The 16,272-nt window shown below is 46.8% G+C and overlaps 1 protein-coding gene across 1 annotated transcript; it reads left to right on the top strand.

Annotated features, from left to right (window-relative positions):
- Positions 1 to 216: 216 nt before the first annotated feature.
- LOC308163292 (testis-expressed protein 10 homolog) lies at positions 217 to 11,955 on the top strand (the record flags this gene model as incomplete). Its single annotated transcript, XM_080537486.1, has 16 exons — positions 217 to 399; positions 527 to 714; positions 957 to 1,283; positions 1,647 to 1,859; positions 2,111 to 2,357; positions 2,567 to 2,670; positions 2,841 to 3,088; positions 3,263 to 3,395; positions 3,629 to 3,798; positions 6,341 to 6,518; positions 7,898 to 7,986; positions 8,222 to 8,355; positions 10,352 to 10,432; positions 10,665 to 10,849; positions 11,366 to 11,576; positions 11,845 to 11,955. The coding sequence occupies 16 exons, from the start codon at positions 217 to 219 to the stop codon at positions 11,953 to 11,955; spliced, it is 2,802 nt and encodes a 933-aa protein (XP_080393612.1).
- Between the last annotated feature and the right edge of the window lie 4,317 nt (positions 11,956 to 16,272).

Below are 16,272 nucleotides of genomic sequence, written 5' to 3'. Positions count from 1 at the left end.
TCAACAGTCATTTATTTCGCTGGATTAGGTTAGTTGGTGCTAGGCTGGAAAAACAGATAAGGCTTCAGAGCAAACTTGATACAGTGCCATCATTGGATTCAGTGCCATCATTGGATTCAGTGTCATCATTGGATTCAGTGTCATCATTGGATTCAGTGCCATCATTGGATTCAGTGCGTTCTTCTTCTTTCCATAAACAGCCATTGCTTAACAGAGATGACGAAAACGAAGAAGAAGAGACAGGACGACTTCCAGAAAGTGAAGCTGAAAGTGGGAAAGACGAAACCCAAAGCTGACAACGCCACCAATGTCAACTTCCGCACCAAGGGAATAAATCTGTCTGAACAGCTAAAGAGGGATGACAGTGGACAAACTACCCACAGACAGCTTAGCATCAAGGTAACACACACACACACACACACACACAACACCAGCTTCCCATCATCTGTTATTTACCTCTGTTGCTCATTCTGTATGCCTCATTCTCTCATTCTGTATACCTCATTCTCTCGTTCTTCTCCATTAGGACCTGTTGTCCCAGCTGCACCACTACAGTGGTAGTGTGAAACAGACTGCTCTGGTGGGTCTGAGAGAGCTGCTGAGCCTTCACCCCTCAGTGTTAGAGCAGCACCTCTCCCGCCTACTCTCTGAGGTGGCAGCTGTCTTCACAGACAAGGACGTCAACGTACGGGTGGCCGCCACACGCCTGCTCAGGTTAGAACGGAATACGGTAGAATATTTGGATCAGTAACTTTATTATCCGTCTGTGACAATCTGCTCTATGCTCAACCCCCCTGAGATTACACACACACACACACACACACACACACACACACACACACACACACACACACACACACACACACTTTCCACCTTTTCCTTTTCAGGCTGGGATTTAGAACCAGCAACCCTTGAGCTATTGGTCTGCCTGTCTAACCTCCGCCTGTTGCCCCCAGGTTTATCGCCCAGTGTGTGCCAGCAGACCGAGCGGCTCCGTTCTTCCCCCTCCTCAGTGCCCACCTGTCCTGCGCCATGACACACATTGAGGCAGCTATCCAGGAGGATGCCATGAAGGTCCTAGATGTGTTGTTGGAACACTACCCTGCCCTGCTAGCAGCCCACCCTGCCCTGCTGCTCACCAACTTCCTGGAGCTGATTTCACACAGACGCACAGGGGGAGGGGCCAAGATCGGTCAGGAGGCGAAGGGGAGGAGATGGGCGCTGTCAGTTAATCCAAACAAGAACATGACTGGTCAGCAGTGGAGGCTCACTGTACTGCTCAGGTACTCACTCACGCACGCACGGACATACACTTGAAACTAACAAAAGTGGGGCGCTTAGGTGGCGTAGCGGACTAAGCGTTGACCACGTAACCGAAGGGTTCCCGGTTCGATTCCGGCTGCGGACATATCCTGCATGCCATCCCTTGTCTCTCTCTCACCCATCCTTCCTGTCAAATCTCTACTGTCTCTGTCACAATAAAAAGAAAAATATAAGTGGGACTGCCCCACTCAGAAAAAAAAAAGAAGAAACTGACGAAAGTGATGAAACACAATGAGTGAAAATGGTCTCATGGATTTATATTAGATTTGCGTCTCTGTTAATTGTTACACCCCATATCCTAACGTAATCTGTGTGTGTTTCAGGCTGAGCCGTTTCCTCCAGGCGGTAGTAGATGAGAAACCAGTAGAGGGGGGTTCGTGTGTCCCAGGTGATGGTTGGTTCACGGCCAGTGGAGAGGGAGGGACCATCACACCTGTTGATGTCAACTGGGAGGAACTTACTTATGGCAAGGGTGGACTCCATGTGTTCGAACACTCTGGAGCCAAACCCACTCCACATTCCACCTACAAACTCAGGTACGTACGTCTCAAACTCTGATACCAATCAAGGAATATGCATCGCAGACTCATTGCATTAAAATACAACTGGATCAGAAAAGATCTCAAAGGTAATTCTAGAGATAAAGTCTTACCTACAGTTTAGCTGTCACACTCTCTCCTGCTCATCAGCTGCCTCTCTCTCTCTCTCTCTCTCTCTCTCTCTCTCTCTCTCTCTCTCTCTCTCTCTCTCTCTCTCTCTGTCTCTCTCTCTCTCTCTCTGTGGTTAGGCCACAAGTTGAGCCTGGAGCAGCTGTGAGTGAGGGGCTGAGTTCAGCTGAGGCTGTTCAGGGCTTTGCCTCCACGCTGGTGCCCCTGCTGCTGGAGGTATGGGTAGAGGCCACTGCCAGTGACCAGGACCAGACAGACAGTGCCCACCTACTCACCTCAGATGCCATGGCGCTCATGTACCAGGTCCTCTCCATCCTGCAGATGTTAAGGAGGCTGGCGCCACAGAAGGAACACCACGACACACTGGTGAAAGCACAAACGCATACACGGAACACATACAAACATCCACACATGCATACATACAGCCAGCAGCTGAGCATACTTAGATTTCAGAAATGCCAACAAGATACACTGGTGGGGACACAAAGAAAGTAGAAAAAATTAAATATACAGATACACACACACACACACACACACACACACACACACAGTAACAGTTATTCTCTGCTCTGTAGGATGCATGGTTCCGTACTGAGTACGATTTTAAGCAGCACTTCATGAAGAACTTCCCCTACGGGACTATAGACACACCCAAACAAAGGAGGAAGGGAGAAAAGAGGTAAGGCTGTGTGTGTGTGTGTGTGTGTGTGTGTGTGTGTGTGTGTGTGTGTGTGTGTGTGTGTGTGTGTGTGAGGAAGATGTGTGCGTACTCTGATGTCGGTGCTGTCTGTTAGTGTGGCAGTGGATGTTTGTGTGAGTATCTCTCTGTGTGTATGTGTGTGTTGTCAGGAGTAAGCAGGCAGCAGTGGTCGCAGGGCAGACCGTGGAGCCGTTAGCTCTGAATGTGCTGCTGTGCCAGGTCATGGTGTCACTCAGCCAGATGGAGGGGCCTGGCCAGGAGCCCGATGCTGATTGGCTGATGCCTCTTCGGACATTTGTCAGAGAGACTCTGTCGAGCGGAGTGAAGCTCAGCTACAGACACCTACACACCCTACTGGATACAGTGTGGAGGATGGTGCTCACACAGAGGAGCAGGGGTGGGTGTGTGTGTGTGTGTGTGTGTGTGTGTTGTGAGGAGAGTGGGATGACTTCATATATAGAATTTTGTGGTTTATGAAACTGTGCTGTTACTGTTATGTAACTGCGTGTGTCTGTCCGTGTGTGTGTGTGTGTGTGTGTGTGTGTGTGTGTGTGTGTGTGTGTGTGTGTAGTGGTGAACGAGGACTTGTTGGCGGCGGTGTATGTTCAGTACCAGCAGAGGCACCCGCTCCAGACCAGAACACTGCTACTGTCCTTCTACAGCAGGCTCTATCTACAAGAGCACAGCCACCCACACATCGCCAGGTAACACATTTGACTGGTTTTTACCTAGACTAGTGTACTAAATACGGACTACATTCGATGTTTGAAAACATCTGGTAGACTTTGTTTGAGCCTCGCTGTGTGGGAACTACTGTGATCATGTATGAGGTGACTTAAAAAAACAAGTATGCACAGCATTCCAGATTAAGACTCTATTATAATAACTGTACCATCCTATGCCCCCCCCCCCCCCCCCCAAATCTCTCTCTCCTCAGGAATAGGGTGTTGGCTCTGTGGTTGGCGGCTCTCCCTGTGCAGTTGGCCCAGCTGGGCCACCGTAATCCCACCCTCTCATCGAGACTCCTCCTCTCCATACAGGCTGCTGCCTCCCGGGGGAACAAGGACCTGTTAGACAGCCTGCAGACATACGCCTGCAAGCTCTACGGTACGCATGCATGCATGCATGCATGCACGCACACACACACACAAGAGATGTTACTGTGCAATGGTTCTATGGTAAAACAGAGTGTCAAACTTAAGGTTATCATACCGGGAGGGTTAGGGTAAGGTTACGGTGTTACTGCTCAATGTCCTGCTGCTAACACTAGTGTTACTGCTCAATGTCCTGCTGCTAACACTAGTGCCATTATGTCCCACAAGCGAGGAGCCAAGCAGCCAGCTAACCATCTCATTATCACCTACTTTTTGTTATTTTCTCTGAGTGGGGCAGTCCCACTCATATTTTTCATTTTTTATTGGACAGATACAGTGAAGACAGACAGGAAAGTAAGGAGAAGAAGGGAGAGAGGACATGTCAGCAGGGCATGGGCCGGAATCGAACCCATGCCGACATGGGCATATGTGTGCACTGTAGACCACGGTGCTAGACCACTGGACCACCCCAGACCACTATCAACTACTTTTTAATTTTCTTTTTAAAAAATCGATTGATAACTGCCAATCACAACGCGAGCAATATCAGCTATACTCTACTCGCTGGAACAAGCTCAAGTGTCCCAGCGAGCGACCATCACACACATATGAGGTTGAACTCATGTGAAAGTTACGGTAGGCTTTTGCTAAACTAGTGTAATACAACATAAATACAACTGCGGTTACCGAGCACTTGAGCATGAACATTGTGATGCTGTCAAAATCTCCTACCGTGACACCCCTACCACACACACACTTTGTTCATCTCCCCGCCCTGTGCTGCCTGTACTGCTGCTCTTGTGTTTTTCCTCTGGGGGGCAGTAGAGGTGTGTGTGTGTGCCAGGGGTTGAGACTAATGGCCTACGTTTTGATATAAAAGCTTCAGACAGGGTTTAGTTTGGAGAGGGTTGAGGAGGGGTAAAGTGGTGTTGATAATAGCTCCCAGAGCTGTAGACAGGGATCTGGGTTGAGGGGGGTGAGGGGGGTGAGCGGGGAGGGTAAGGGACTGGAAAGGGGTTTATTTGAGGGAGGACCTGTGTTTTTTTGGGGGATAAAATTGGCGCAGAGCAAGCAATTCACCACAAGACTCCTTTTGTCTGAGAGGTCTGTGACATCAGCAATGTGCGTCAGAGACTAACATCACACACACACACACACACACACCAGGGTTTCCGTTAACCGGTAATTACCGGTCTTTGTCCGGTAAAATTTGTTGAAGTCCGACAAATTGAAAACCCGTCGGACAAAATGTCCAGTGAAAATAATTCCCTCTAAGCACAATTTGAACACAATTCGCTAAAGTTCACATTTTGTATTCAAATTGGCTTCGGGCCACCATCTTCAGCTGAGCACCAAACACACACACACCCACACACACACAACACCGCCTGAGAGAGAAGGACCCGCCCCCTCCAGCCAGCCTATAGGCTAACCAAAGGGGGCGGGTCCCTCCCTCCCGGGCAGTGCCGCGCGTGCACGAGTGTGTGCGTGCCCGGCGCCCAGCCGAAAATGGTGGCCCGAAGCGGAGCGCCTTAACTTTATCGCACAATAACAAGGATAACAAACGAAACGGACAACATTTACACTAAGATGGAGACAAACTTCAGCGATATGATCTAACAGCCGGTCTTCAGGACGACATACAGACCCGTATGAGCTTACAGGGCTATCCCCTAAGTATGATTTGACAGGCAGCTAAACGAAATGTCTTCCCAACCAGCGAGACCTGGGGGGTATTCCATCAACGTCGCCAAATGAAAATCCAGGCTCACCCCGACAAGTCTCGCGAGATCTATCAAGGTATGCCTGGATCTTTTTAAGAGTCTCGCGAGACTTAACGAAATAAGCCCAGACCCTCCTCCAGCGACGTCGATGGAACACCCCCCTGGTTATAGAAATGACGTTGTTTTATTGATAAAAAAAAGGGTAAAACTGGAAAGAGAAAATAGAAAACTCACATTAATCCCAAACAATTTAACAAACTTCAGTTAACGTAATGTGGAGTCCGTTCATTGATCGATGCTGTCTGTTCAGTTCCCAGTGAGGCGCCCGTTCAGCGCTGGACATAATGGCATAGCGCGCATGCGAATCATGTTATATTATTATAGCTCGCATCTAATCGTATCGGATGAGAAATAGACATTAAATGGCATATATAGGCCGCTACACAACAGTAATCACCGCGACAAACAGCTATATTAGATTTGAACCAAAAAAATATATGATTTTGAAAAAAAAAAAAAATATTCGATTTTAATATGATGACCGGAATATATCACGTTTGTCCGGTAAATCGAAATCTTCCCGGACACGATGTCCGGCGGCAATTTTTTCTAACGGAAACCCTGACACACACACACCTCATCACCTCATCACTCCCGCTCATCTCTCATTTACTATCTTGCACATAGCTCATTCCCTGTCTCTCACTTTCACTTTGTACAGTTGTAAATCATGCTTATACCCCTAGGAGAGCAATGTGGTGCTAGTTGTATTTATATGGTGTGTGTGTGTGTGTGTGTGTGTGTGTGTGTGTGTGTGTGTGTGTGTTGTAGACCCACAGGAAGGCAGTGTGGTGCTGTTGCCAGCTGAGTCTCAACAGCGATTGGTGCAGTTGCTCTACTTCCTGCCTGTGATGTCACAGTACCTCTTGGCCAATCTGAGTCGCTGCTGCACTGCTGGACGTGTTTCTGCCGGCCTAGCCGCCTCCCTCATCCGTATCATACACCTCAGGTAACTATGACGACAACTCGCTGTGCACAATAGACTAAAGGTGAAAACCATGCCTACCTGGCAGGCAAGGCCAGCTGAATTGACTTCTGCCCAGTTTCATACACCTCAAATGACCATGCACAGGTCTCTCTTGAAAAAGTGATTTTTATCTCTTATAAAAGGGTCCCCATTATACTCCCCAGGATAATTAAAGATGAATGAATAAAAAATGAATAAATAATGTCTAGTGGGACCGTTTATGCCTAGTTGGTGCTGTCTTTCATTGGTTCTGTCATGGCTAATAATGCCTATCTCGGTTCTACCAAAGTTAGAGGCAAACAACAATGGGTAGGATGGCAGAGTTTAGCCGCCAAATTGTGTGTGTGTGCGTCTACTGTGTGTGTGCGTGTGTGTTCCTGTGGTCGGCGTGTGTGTTGAGTGGGTTTGTGTTGAGGCGAGCCGTCAGTCGTTCCTGGTTAGAGAGGAGACAGCAGACGGCTGCTTGGCCCTCCTAATGGAATCAAACAATTAAACAAGACACAGCGAGGGTCAGTGGCGGACTCTCTCTCTCTCAATTCAATTTAAAGGACTTTATTGGCATGGGAAACATACGTTTACATTGCCAAAGCAAGAAGATAAAAAAAAAGAATGATGTCTCTCTCTCTCTCTCTCACACACATACACACACACACACACACATACTCTCTCTCTCTCTCTCTCTCTCTGGAGACTCATTGACGGTAGAGATCGGTGGCCCCTGTAGATGGCAGTGTTGCTCTGTTCAAGTGGTGTATGCGTGTGTGCGTTCAAGCAATGTTTTTTGCTCACAATTGTTTGCAGTGTTCTCTCACATGCTTCCGGCATTGTGCATCACAGTGATGTCATCAACGTGCATGACTCCATGCATTGCCTCTCCATGCATCGTCTCCATGCATTGCCTCTGTCACTGCATCGGTTTTATACAAACCTGGCGGGGTGGAGTGGAGTGGGGGTGGGGTATCTGGGGCACACAAAGGGCTCTTTGGGGATGAGGAATGTGGATGAGTCGTCATGGAGCTTTGGGAATATCTGACACACACACAAACACACTGTTATAGGACATCAACACCCGCAGGATTAACAAAAAAAGTGTTTATTACAGTATCAGTACGCTCTCTCTCTGGCCCTGCACACGCACAACCAACAACCACAACATAACTCTTAGACATTCAGTCTATGACCTAGTTATCCGAAAAATCCAACATCACATAACTGACCCACGTCAAACAGACACATACACACACACTCACCAACACCAGACATGACAGCCGGGGACAAACCGGTGTGTAACAAGACCCTGTCTGGAATCTGTTTTTAAATCGAATTCTGTGTGTGTGCATGTGCACGTGTGTGTGTCGTAGGTCATCTCTGAGCGGCTGGTCAGTAGGGAACCAAGAGGTAGCTCTTCGTGACGTCGACTACATCAGCTTCCTGTTCTCCACGCTCACAGGTCAGGATCTGCCCCCACCCACACTTCCTGTTTCACAGTCCGCTCCCAAATGTTCAGATGGTGTTTGTCTACGTCATTAAGTCTGTCAGTTACATGTGTTCAACACAGCACTATAAACTACATGCTAGTTGCACTATGCAATCTCTTCACTTACCCCCGACCCCTTCTCTCTCTCTCTCTCTCTCTCTCTCTCTCTCTCTCTCTCTCTCTCTCTCTCCCTCCCTCACTCCCTCAGGGTTCTCGTCAGATGAGTTGGCTACTCTGCAGGAAGCCGGCGATGACAGTGTCCTCCCCCCCTCCCCTCTCTCCCCCCTCAGCCTCTACCCCACCCCTCTGGAGCAGTTCACACATCACTGGGACGTTGTGGAGGTGGGTCAACACCTTCAGCTTCACATCACCCCCCCCACCCACCCCCCTCAGTCCAAATGCCACTAACCCACCAAGCCCTCTTAACCTACCAGGGTCATTGCACAGAGGATTGGAGAGAAAAGGAGGAGATTATGGGGATGGATGAATGGAGAGGGACTGGGGAGCCGTTCTGTTGGTGAGCGTCTAGTGTTCCTGCAGTCGAGGGTGTTAGTATTCTGGACACAGTTCTGGTCTTTTTAGTTCCCCATGGTGTCTCTCACACACGCGTAGGGGCTTACAGGGGGGAAGCTTTATCGTGCTGCTCCGGCCGAGAGGGGAATCTTTATCGTGTTGCGCAGGCTGAAGATGTGTGGTTATCGGGGCACCACGGAAACGCAGAAATGCTAATGAGAGCCTGTGGCATGATGGGAGTGTGACATTTCTGCACAAAAATTACAGTTAACAGAACTGCACCTCGGGGGGGGGGGGGGGGGGAGAGAGAGAGAGAGAGAGAGAGAGAGAGAGAGAGAGAGAGAGAGAGAGAGAGAGAGAGAGAGAGAGAGAGAGAGAGAGAGAGAGAGAGAGAGAGAGAGAGAGAGAGAGAGAGAGAGAGAGAGAGAGAGAGAGAGAGAGAGAGAGAGAGAGAGAGAGAGAGAGAGAGAGAGAGAGAGAGAGAGAGAGAGAGAGAGAGAGAGAGAGAGATGACTATAATGACTAATTCAGCTCCTCAATTAAGGCTTCAGATCCTGCCTTTCTCATCTCCCTGTCTGAGTCAATCACAGGCGAGGGGTGAGGGAGGGGCAGAGGGACGGTATTAGGGACAGGCCGTGTCTGCTCTGATTCCACTAATGAGATGGGATTGTTTTTAATGGCGGAGAGAATGCCAACAGGTGCACAGGTCTGGGGGCTGTTACACACACACACACACACGGGGGTATGCACATACACTTACACACCTAATTTTGATAGAAGCTAATGAGAATTTAGTCATTTTGATTTGAAATTAATGAGGAAAAGTTGAGGATCGTTTTTCACAACCGGAAGTTTTTGTGACGGCCTCCTGTCTCATCTGGACCGCCGTCTCCATCGTGGTGTGTGGTAGGGCAGGTAGTAGGCAGTACTCTCTTTTTTTTGTAATCAATTATTTATTTCAAAACAGTACACATGAAAAACACCAAACAAAATAAGTGTCTGTCCTGACGTTTCTTCTTTATCTTACCCCCCCCCCCCCCCCACACTATAAACAGAAAATGTTCTTTTTTGAAGAAGGCACGGTGATGAATGATGAGATATTTGCAGATCAATCATTTACTACAAATTGACTATGATAATATGACACTCATACATGATTAAAAGCTTAATAATTAATTAAGTAATATCATTATTGCTTGATTTAGAATCTTTTATTTTTATTTTTATTATGTCAGATACCTGTCTTTAGCCATAGCATCTGTTTCATAGGCCTAACTGGTAAGAAGGTTAATATTAAGGAACAACACTGAAGCAATACTGTGTGTGTGTGTGTGTGTGTGCGTGTGCGTGTGCGTGCGCGTGCGTGTGCGTGCGTGTGCACGTTTAAATGTGCAGTGATGCTGTGTTAGTGTGAGAAGTAATGTGGTTTGTCTGATGAATGGTCCTGGTTGATGTTGATTAAGGCAGAGAGACTGATGTGTGTGTGACTCCTTCATTTGTTCCCTAATTCTATCTCTCTGTAATATCATTACAGCTATTGGATTTCACCCTCCTTACACACACACATGCTCCTCACACACTTCCTTATTGTTTTTCCTCATAAAACATCATTATTTAAAATATCGTCCAATTCCCACATGTCAGCTCTAATTACCCAGCCTTCCACAGGACAGCCCCAACCCTTTCAGGAGAAGGGCAGAGGGTGAGAAGGGAGGGAGGGAGGGGGATGGGGATGAGGCCATACTGATACTTACTACTATCCTCAGATCAATAGTGAAAGCAATACAAAGTGCTATAACTGTCTGTCTGTCTGTCTGTCCTTCAGGAAGTGTGTCACTGTCTGGAGACTCTGGGCTCACGCGCGCAGTGCTTCGACGTGCTGCAGAACGGCATCTGCACCAACCTGGTGAGTGTTTCCTTCCGTCCCTTTTAACCCGTCCTTGGTCTGCTGTTTGATTGGCTCCTGTGTGACTGACCAGATGTTGTATACCTGACCTGACCTGACCTGACCCGTTAGTCCTCGGAGCTAAAGGCCAAGCATTAGGATGTATTGAAATAATAGGCCACCATGAATGAGTGCAAGTCTGTGTGTTGTGTTTTTATATGATTGTGTGTGGGTCTCTCTCTCTCTCTCTCAGACGAGGCTGTTGGTGGTGCCTGACAGCATGGCAGCAGGGTTGTTGAGAGCGGTATCCAGGCTGTTGGACCTCTCCTTCCTCCCCAGCGAAGCTCTGCTGAGGTTCCTCTCCCACTGCTGCCTCAGCCTGCTGTCCCTGCTGCTCACACTGCAGCAGGACACAGCCACCGAGACCAACCATAAGAGGTGTGTGTGCGTGTGTGTGTGTGTATACTGTATATATATGTTACGGTACATGTGGGAATACGGTACATGTGGGAAAACTAGGGTTAGGTGCTACGGTTAGGGTTAGGGGCAGGGTTAGGGTTAGGATTAGACATGCCAGCATGTACCAAGTCGACGTAGCACCTAACCCTAACCCTAGTTTTCCCACATGTACCGTAACATATACACACACACTGATGCTCAGTGTCATGGTCACAAACTCTGAGTCCAAAATAAAGTCAACATTGTGGGGTCAAAAATGTGTCCTTGGGAAGGCCCCAGCGAGAATTGAACTCGCGACCCCTGGTTTACAAGACCAGTGCTCTAACCACTGAGCTATGGGGCCTCACCTGGCTACAGTTAGTGAAGACAAATATTTAAAGAACACACCTATCAGACAACAAAGAAAGCGTCAGCGCATAACTAGAGAGGCAGGTTTACCACCGTCAAGTTTGTGCAGTTAACAACGTGGGTGTTTTCTGTTCTCTCTCTCTGTAGGGAGGCGGTGTGGGGGGCGTGTGTGTCAGCGATGAGTAGCGTTCCCCGGCTGTTGCGTATGGTTCTGCAGTCGCTGCATGTTGGAGACCTGTGTGAGGAGGAGCTTCCAATGTTGGCCCAGATACTGTCCCTGCTGCTGCAGCACACCACGCTACGCAACCATCTGCTGGCGAACGCCACTGTACTGCAACACATCATACAGGACCTCACGGTAAACAGTCACACACACCCTGCCATCTGCTGGCGAACGCCACTGTACTGCAACACATCATACAGGACCTCACGGTAAACAGTCACACACACCCTGCAACCATCTGCTGGCGAACGCCACTGTACTGCAACACATCATACAGGACCTCACGGTAAACAGTCACACACACCCTGCCGCTGACATCAACTACCCCTACACTACCAGATAAGGAAGGAAATGTAAACAACTTCACACTGACTGTGTGTGTGTGTGTGTGTGTGTGTTCCAGAGGTACTGTCGTAGCGAGGCGAGGGAGCAGTGGCTGACGGACCTGCTGTACTGCTACAGTGCCACCATGGCTGGTCACCGTGGAAACCTGGGCCTCCGAGACATCTATTGACCTCAACCACCGCCTGGACCCCCCCCCACACACACACACACACACACACACACACACACACACACACACACACACCAACAACTGGACATCTCCCTCAATGAAACCTCCCACACACACACACCAACAACTTCAGATCTTATTCAGAAGTTGTTCAGACGTGATTCTCTATCATGTAGTGGATAGAATATTTCAAGCTCTATTCATTACATTTCTATGTGCAGCATTTGCACTGTAAATCTTCCCCTGGACCGCTCCCCTCCCAAAAATCTCACACATGACACCTCTACACACATCTCACACATGACACCTCTACACACATCTCACACATGACACCTCTACAAACATCTCACACGACACCTCTACAAACATCTCACACACGACACCTCACACCCAAACCCTCCTGTCTTCCTGTTGTGGCTAGCGATCTCTTACTCTGTTCTCATTCAGCTTCAAACCCGATCCCTAAACCTCTTCATTCACCTGTCTTCATTTTGCATTTATAAATCTGAGCAGAGTTCATCACTGCTGGTCCTGGGAGGCTACAGGGTGTGCAGGTTCTTGTTTCTGACACATCAAGATACTAATCAACTAATGACTAATGAATCATCAGGGCTGGAACAAAAGCCTAAACACCATGTAGCTCTCTAGGACCAGGAGTTAAGACTACTACTCTCACCTGTTTCTCTCTGTTGACTTTGTTTTGTTACAAAAATTTGAAAATAAAAGCTGTAGTGAAACACATGGCATCTTTATTGGAGTGTACAAAACAATATTAACATTATCAACATTGAGGTATTTAATCATAATTATAATATCTTGGCATTGTTTTTTTTTAACAGGATAGGAATAGTATTGACCTTCATTAAGATGAGTTATGTTGTGTACTCTAAGGGAGAGTTCACTCCTTAATGGTACCATTCAGTTCTCCTATTGCATGATATGATCAATGGAATATGAACTCAGCTTGACTTAAGACTGTTTGAGGAATGAAGATATCAGAATCCCCATAAGGCAGCAAGTAATGTGTGTATAAAGAGAGTAATATAAAGTGTATCAAACAGCACTGTGCAGAGACAGAAAGCTCTGTTAGACCTCTGATACGTCTAAAGTACCCAAGAGTGCATCTCTACCTTCAATTATGGGTAGAGGGAATGTGCGTGTGTGTGTGTGTGTGTGTGTGTGTGTGTGTGTGTGTGTGTGTGGGCTGTGCGCGTGCCTGGCTGCAGGTGGGCTGGGTGTATGACCTGTTGTTGACAGGTAACCTCATTCTCCACACAAGAAGAAAGGTTATCTTGTGTGTGTGTGTGTTCTATCTTTGCAAATGGACGAAAGGTTATCTGGCGCACACACCGTGTCTGTAGACATAACCCTGTGAGGTCATGACTGTGATGTCATATGGCTTTATATGGAATTCTTGGCACAGGGAGACTACCGGTATGTCCTGGCTATTAACTACTATGGCAGTCAGATCAGAGAACAGCACAGAGGCGTTTCAATAATATTACAATAGTGTTCCCCAGTGTTCCTCAGTGTTCCTCAGTGTTTTCCACGGCCTTGTGTCCCCTGTCCAGCACTGTGTGGTCTCAGGTGGTAGGAGTACTGCCTGGCTTGCTCCACTGTGTCACACAGGTGCACACACTCCATACTGCTCACTGCACACACACGTACACACACACACAAATGTAAAAAGTGTCAGGAAACGGTATGCTTGAGGTTGTTATTATCCAGAAGAATTGTGTGTAGAAGAATGTTGTGTGTTTTACTCACACTGGCTGTGTGTTTGTAGAGACATGTCCAGGAGTATCTGAGAGTGAGAGCTCCGGAGAGAATGCCCCTGCCTGGCCACTGAGCCTCCTACAAAACAAGACACACACACACACACACACTTGAAAGAGCATTCATAGTAACAACCGTTTCTTATATTATGATTGAGACCATGGAGTGGAGTACAGGGAGCCACATAAAAGCTGGGCTAACCTGCCTGTTTGGTTAGGTATGACATTGACATGTGATGGGTGTGTTCAACAACATTGACATCTGATGGGTGTGTTCAACAATATTTGTTCTTTAAATAGTCAGATTGACAACCTGGAACACAGGTGAGGCCGCCTGGCGCTACCTAGAGCACGTTAGTCTGGTTCATTAGAACGTGCACATCCAATCATATCGCCAAATGCTTTAGTGGTGTCCAATCATGTCGCCCGCATTTTAGTGGTTGCTTTAGTGCAGCCAATCAATGCTTTAGAATGCTTTAGTGGTGGTGGCCAATCATGTCTTTAGAATGCTTTAGTGGTGGTGGCCAATCATGTTGCCCAAATGCTTTAGTGGTGGTGCACGTCATCATAATTATGCAAACAACTCATGACATTTCGAACTGTCAGTCCATCGGTTTTGTCACCTTCAGCTTCACTGCATCCGTTTATGGTAAGTCCAGATACTGAGCTTGGCTTTATAAATTGTTTTTATCAACGGAATTGTTAATATAAATTAATACGGTGTTGTCAGTTCATAGCAACACTTTGCACCTCTCGTTTTTGACTACGGACAGACACGGCTAGTTCTATGTTGAACACTCACGTTCGCAGGACACAGCCACCGAGACCAACCATAAGAGGTGTGTGTGTATACTGTATATATATGTTACGGTACATGTGGGAATACGGTACATGTGGGAAAACTAGGGTTAGGTGCTACGGTTAGGGTTAGGGGTAGGGTTAGGGTTAGGATTAGACATGCCAGCATGTACCAAGTCGACGTAGCACCTAACCCTAACCCTAGTTTTCCCACATGTACCGTAACATACACACACACTGATGCTCAGTGTCATGGTCACAAACTCTGAGTCCAAAATAAAGTCAACATTGTGGGGTCAAAAATGTGTCCTTGGGAAGGCCCCAGCGAGAATTGAACTCGCGACCCCTGGTTTACAAGACCAGTGCTCTAACCACTGAGCTATGGGGCCTCACCTGGCTATAGTTAGTGAAGACAAATATTTAAAGAACACACCTATCAGACAACAAAGAAAGCGTGACAGACACGGCTAGTTCTATGTTGAACACTCACGTTCGCAGAAAAATGTATCCATCAATTATATTGAATATTATATATGTAATACATATCCTGCTGAATTAATGCTGTGTTGTTTAATCCATTCTTAGCAACACACTCAACGTTCGCTGTGTATGAGACCGATACGAGCGAGTGCAAGGTAAACTCGCTTTTCGATCACTAAGAATGTGTCACTAAAGTCACTAAAAACAACTTGAATAGCTACATAGCTTATTGAATCAAGAATGAATAAGTTGAATAAGACCCCTGATATGTGGTTGATGTGTGGTTGATGTCTATAAATAGTCTGTAAGTGTTACATTACGCATACTGTACTATGTCATACTGTATGTTGTGTGTAGAGCCTCTAACTTTGAGTCGTTTTGGTATTTGATTGATGACTTATTATTAATTATTATTATATTATTATTATTAATATTTTCCTACTCATCCAAACTTTATTATTTGCTCTTTAAAGCTCAGGCATAGAGGCATAGGTATAGATCAGTCCCAGTGTATAGCCTTCACGGTACTGTGTATTGTATGGTTATAGTCAGGGGACGGGAAGGGATAGATATTAGATTAGATTAGATTAGATTCAACATTATTGTCATTGCAGAGTACAAGTACCAGCCAATGAAATGCAGTTCAGCATCTAACCAGTAGTGCTGTAACAATTCTGGAGTATTGTATTTTGACTGTACATATCTGTGCTTGTGTGTATGTTTATACTAACAAGATTATTGCTTTCGTCAACAGGAGAGATGATTGATTGATTGATTGTACTTTATTGTCCCCGAGGGGAAATTTGTCTTGGGCATGGTACTTTCATGCTTCAAGTGCAACAATGACGATACATACAACATACAGTAGACAAAGTAAACAACAGGACAGCAACAAACATTGAGTGACATTGGCAGCAGTTTCCACCTGGACATGGCATCATTTGGTATAAATATATATTGCACATAACCCTTCAAGTGGTGTTTTCGAATATTGCACATGGCCCTTCAAGTGGTGTCTAAGATAAAGTGCAGGTGCTGGTGATCATGTCCTAATCATCGTTTCTGCTTGAGAGAATTGATTAGTTTAATGGAGAATGGGACAAATGATAGTTTTAAGAGCTTATAGTTACATCTTGGCATGCGAAGCCTTCTACCTAGGGGGAGAACTTCGTATTCTGTGGAGAGCGGATGTTGGGGGTCTGCGATTATCTTGTTAGCCTTGTCCAGGACAGCTTTTTCATATAGTTTATTTAGGATCACATAG

Source organism: Nansenia antarctica (genome assembly GCF_963989245.1).
Source record: "Nansenia antarctica genome assembly, chromosome: 8".
Lineage (NCBI taxonomy): Eukaryota > Metazoa > Chordata > Actinopteri > Argentiniformes > Microstomatidae > Nansenia > Nansenia antarctica.
This window is presented reverse-complemented; position numbering and strand designations above follow the sequence as displayed.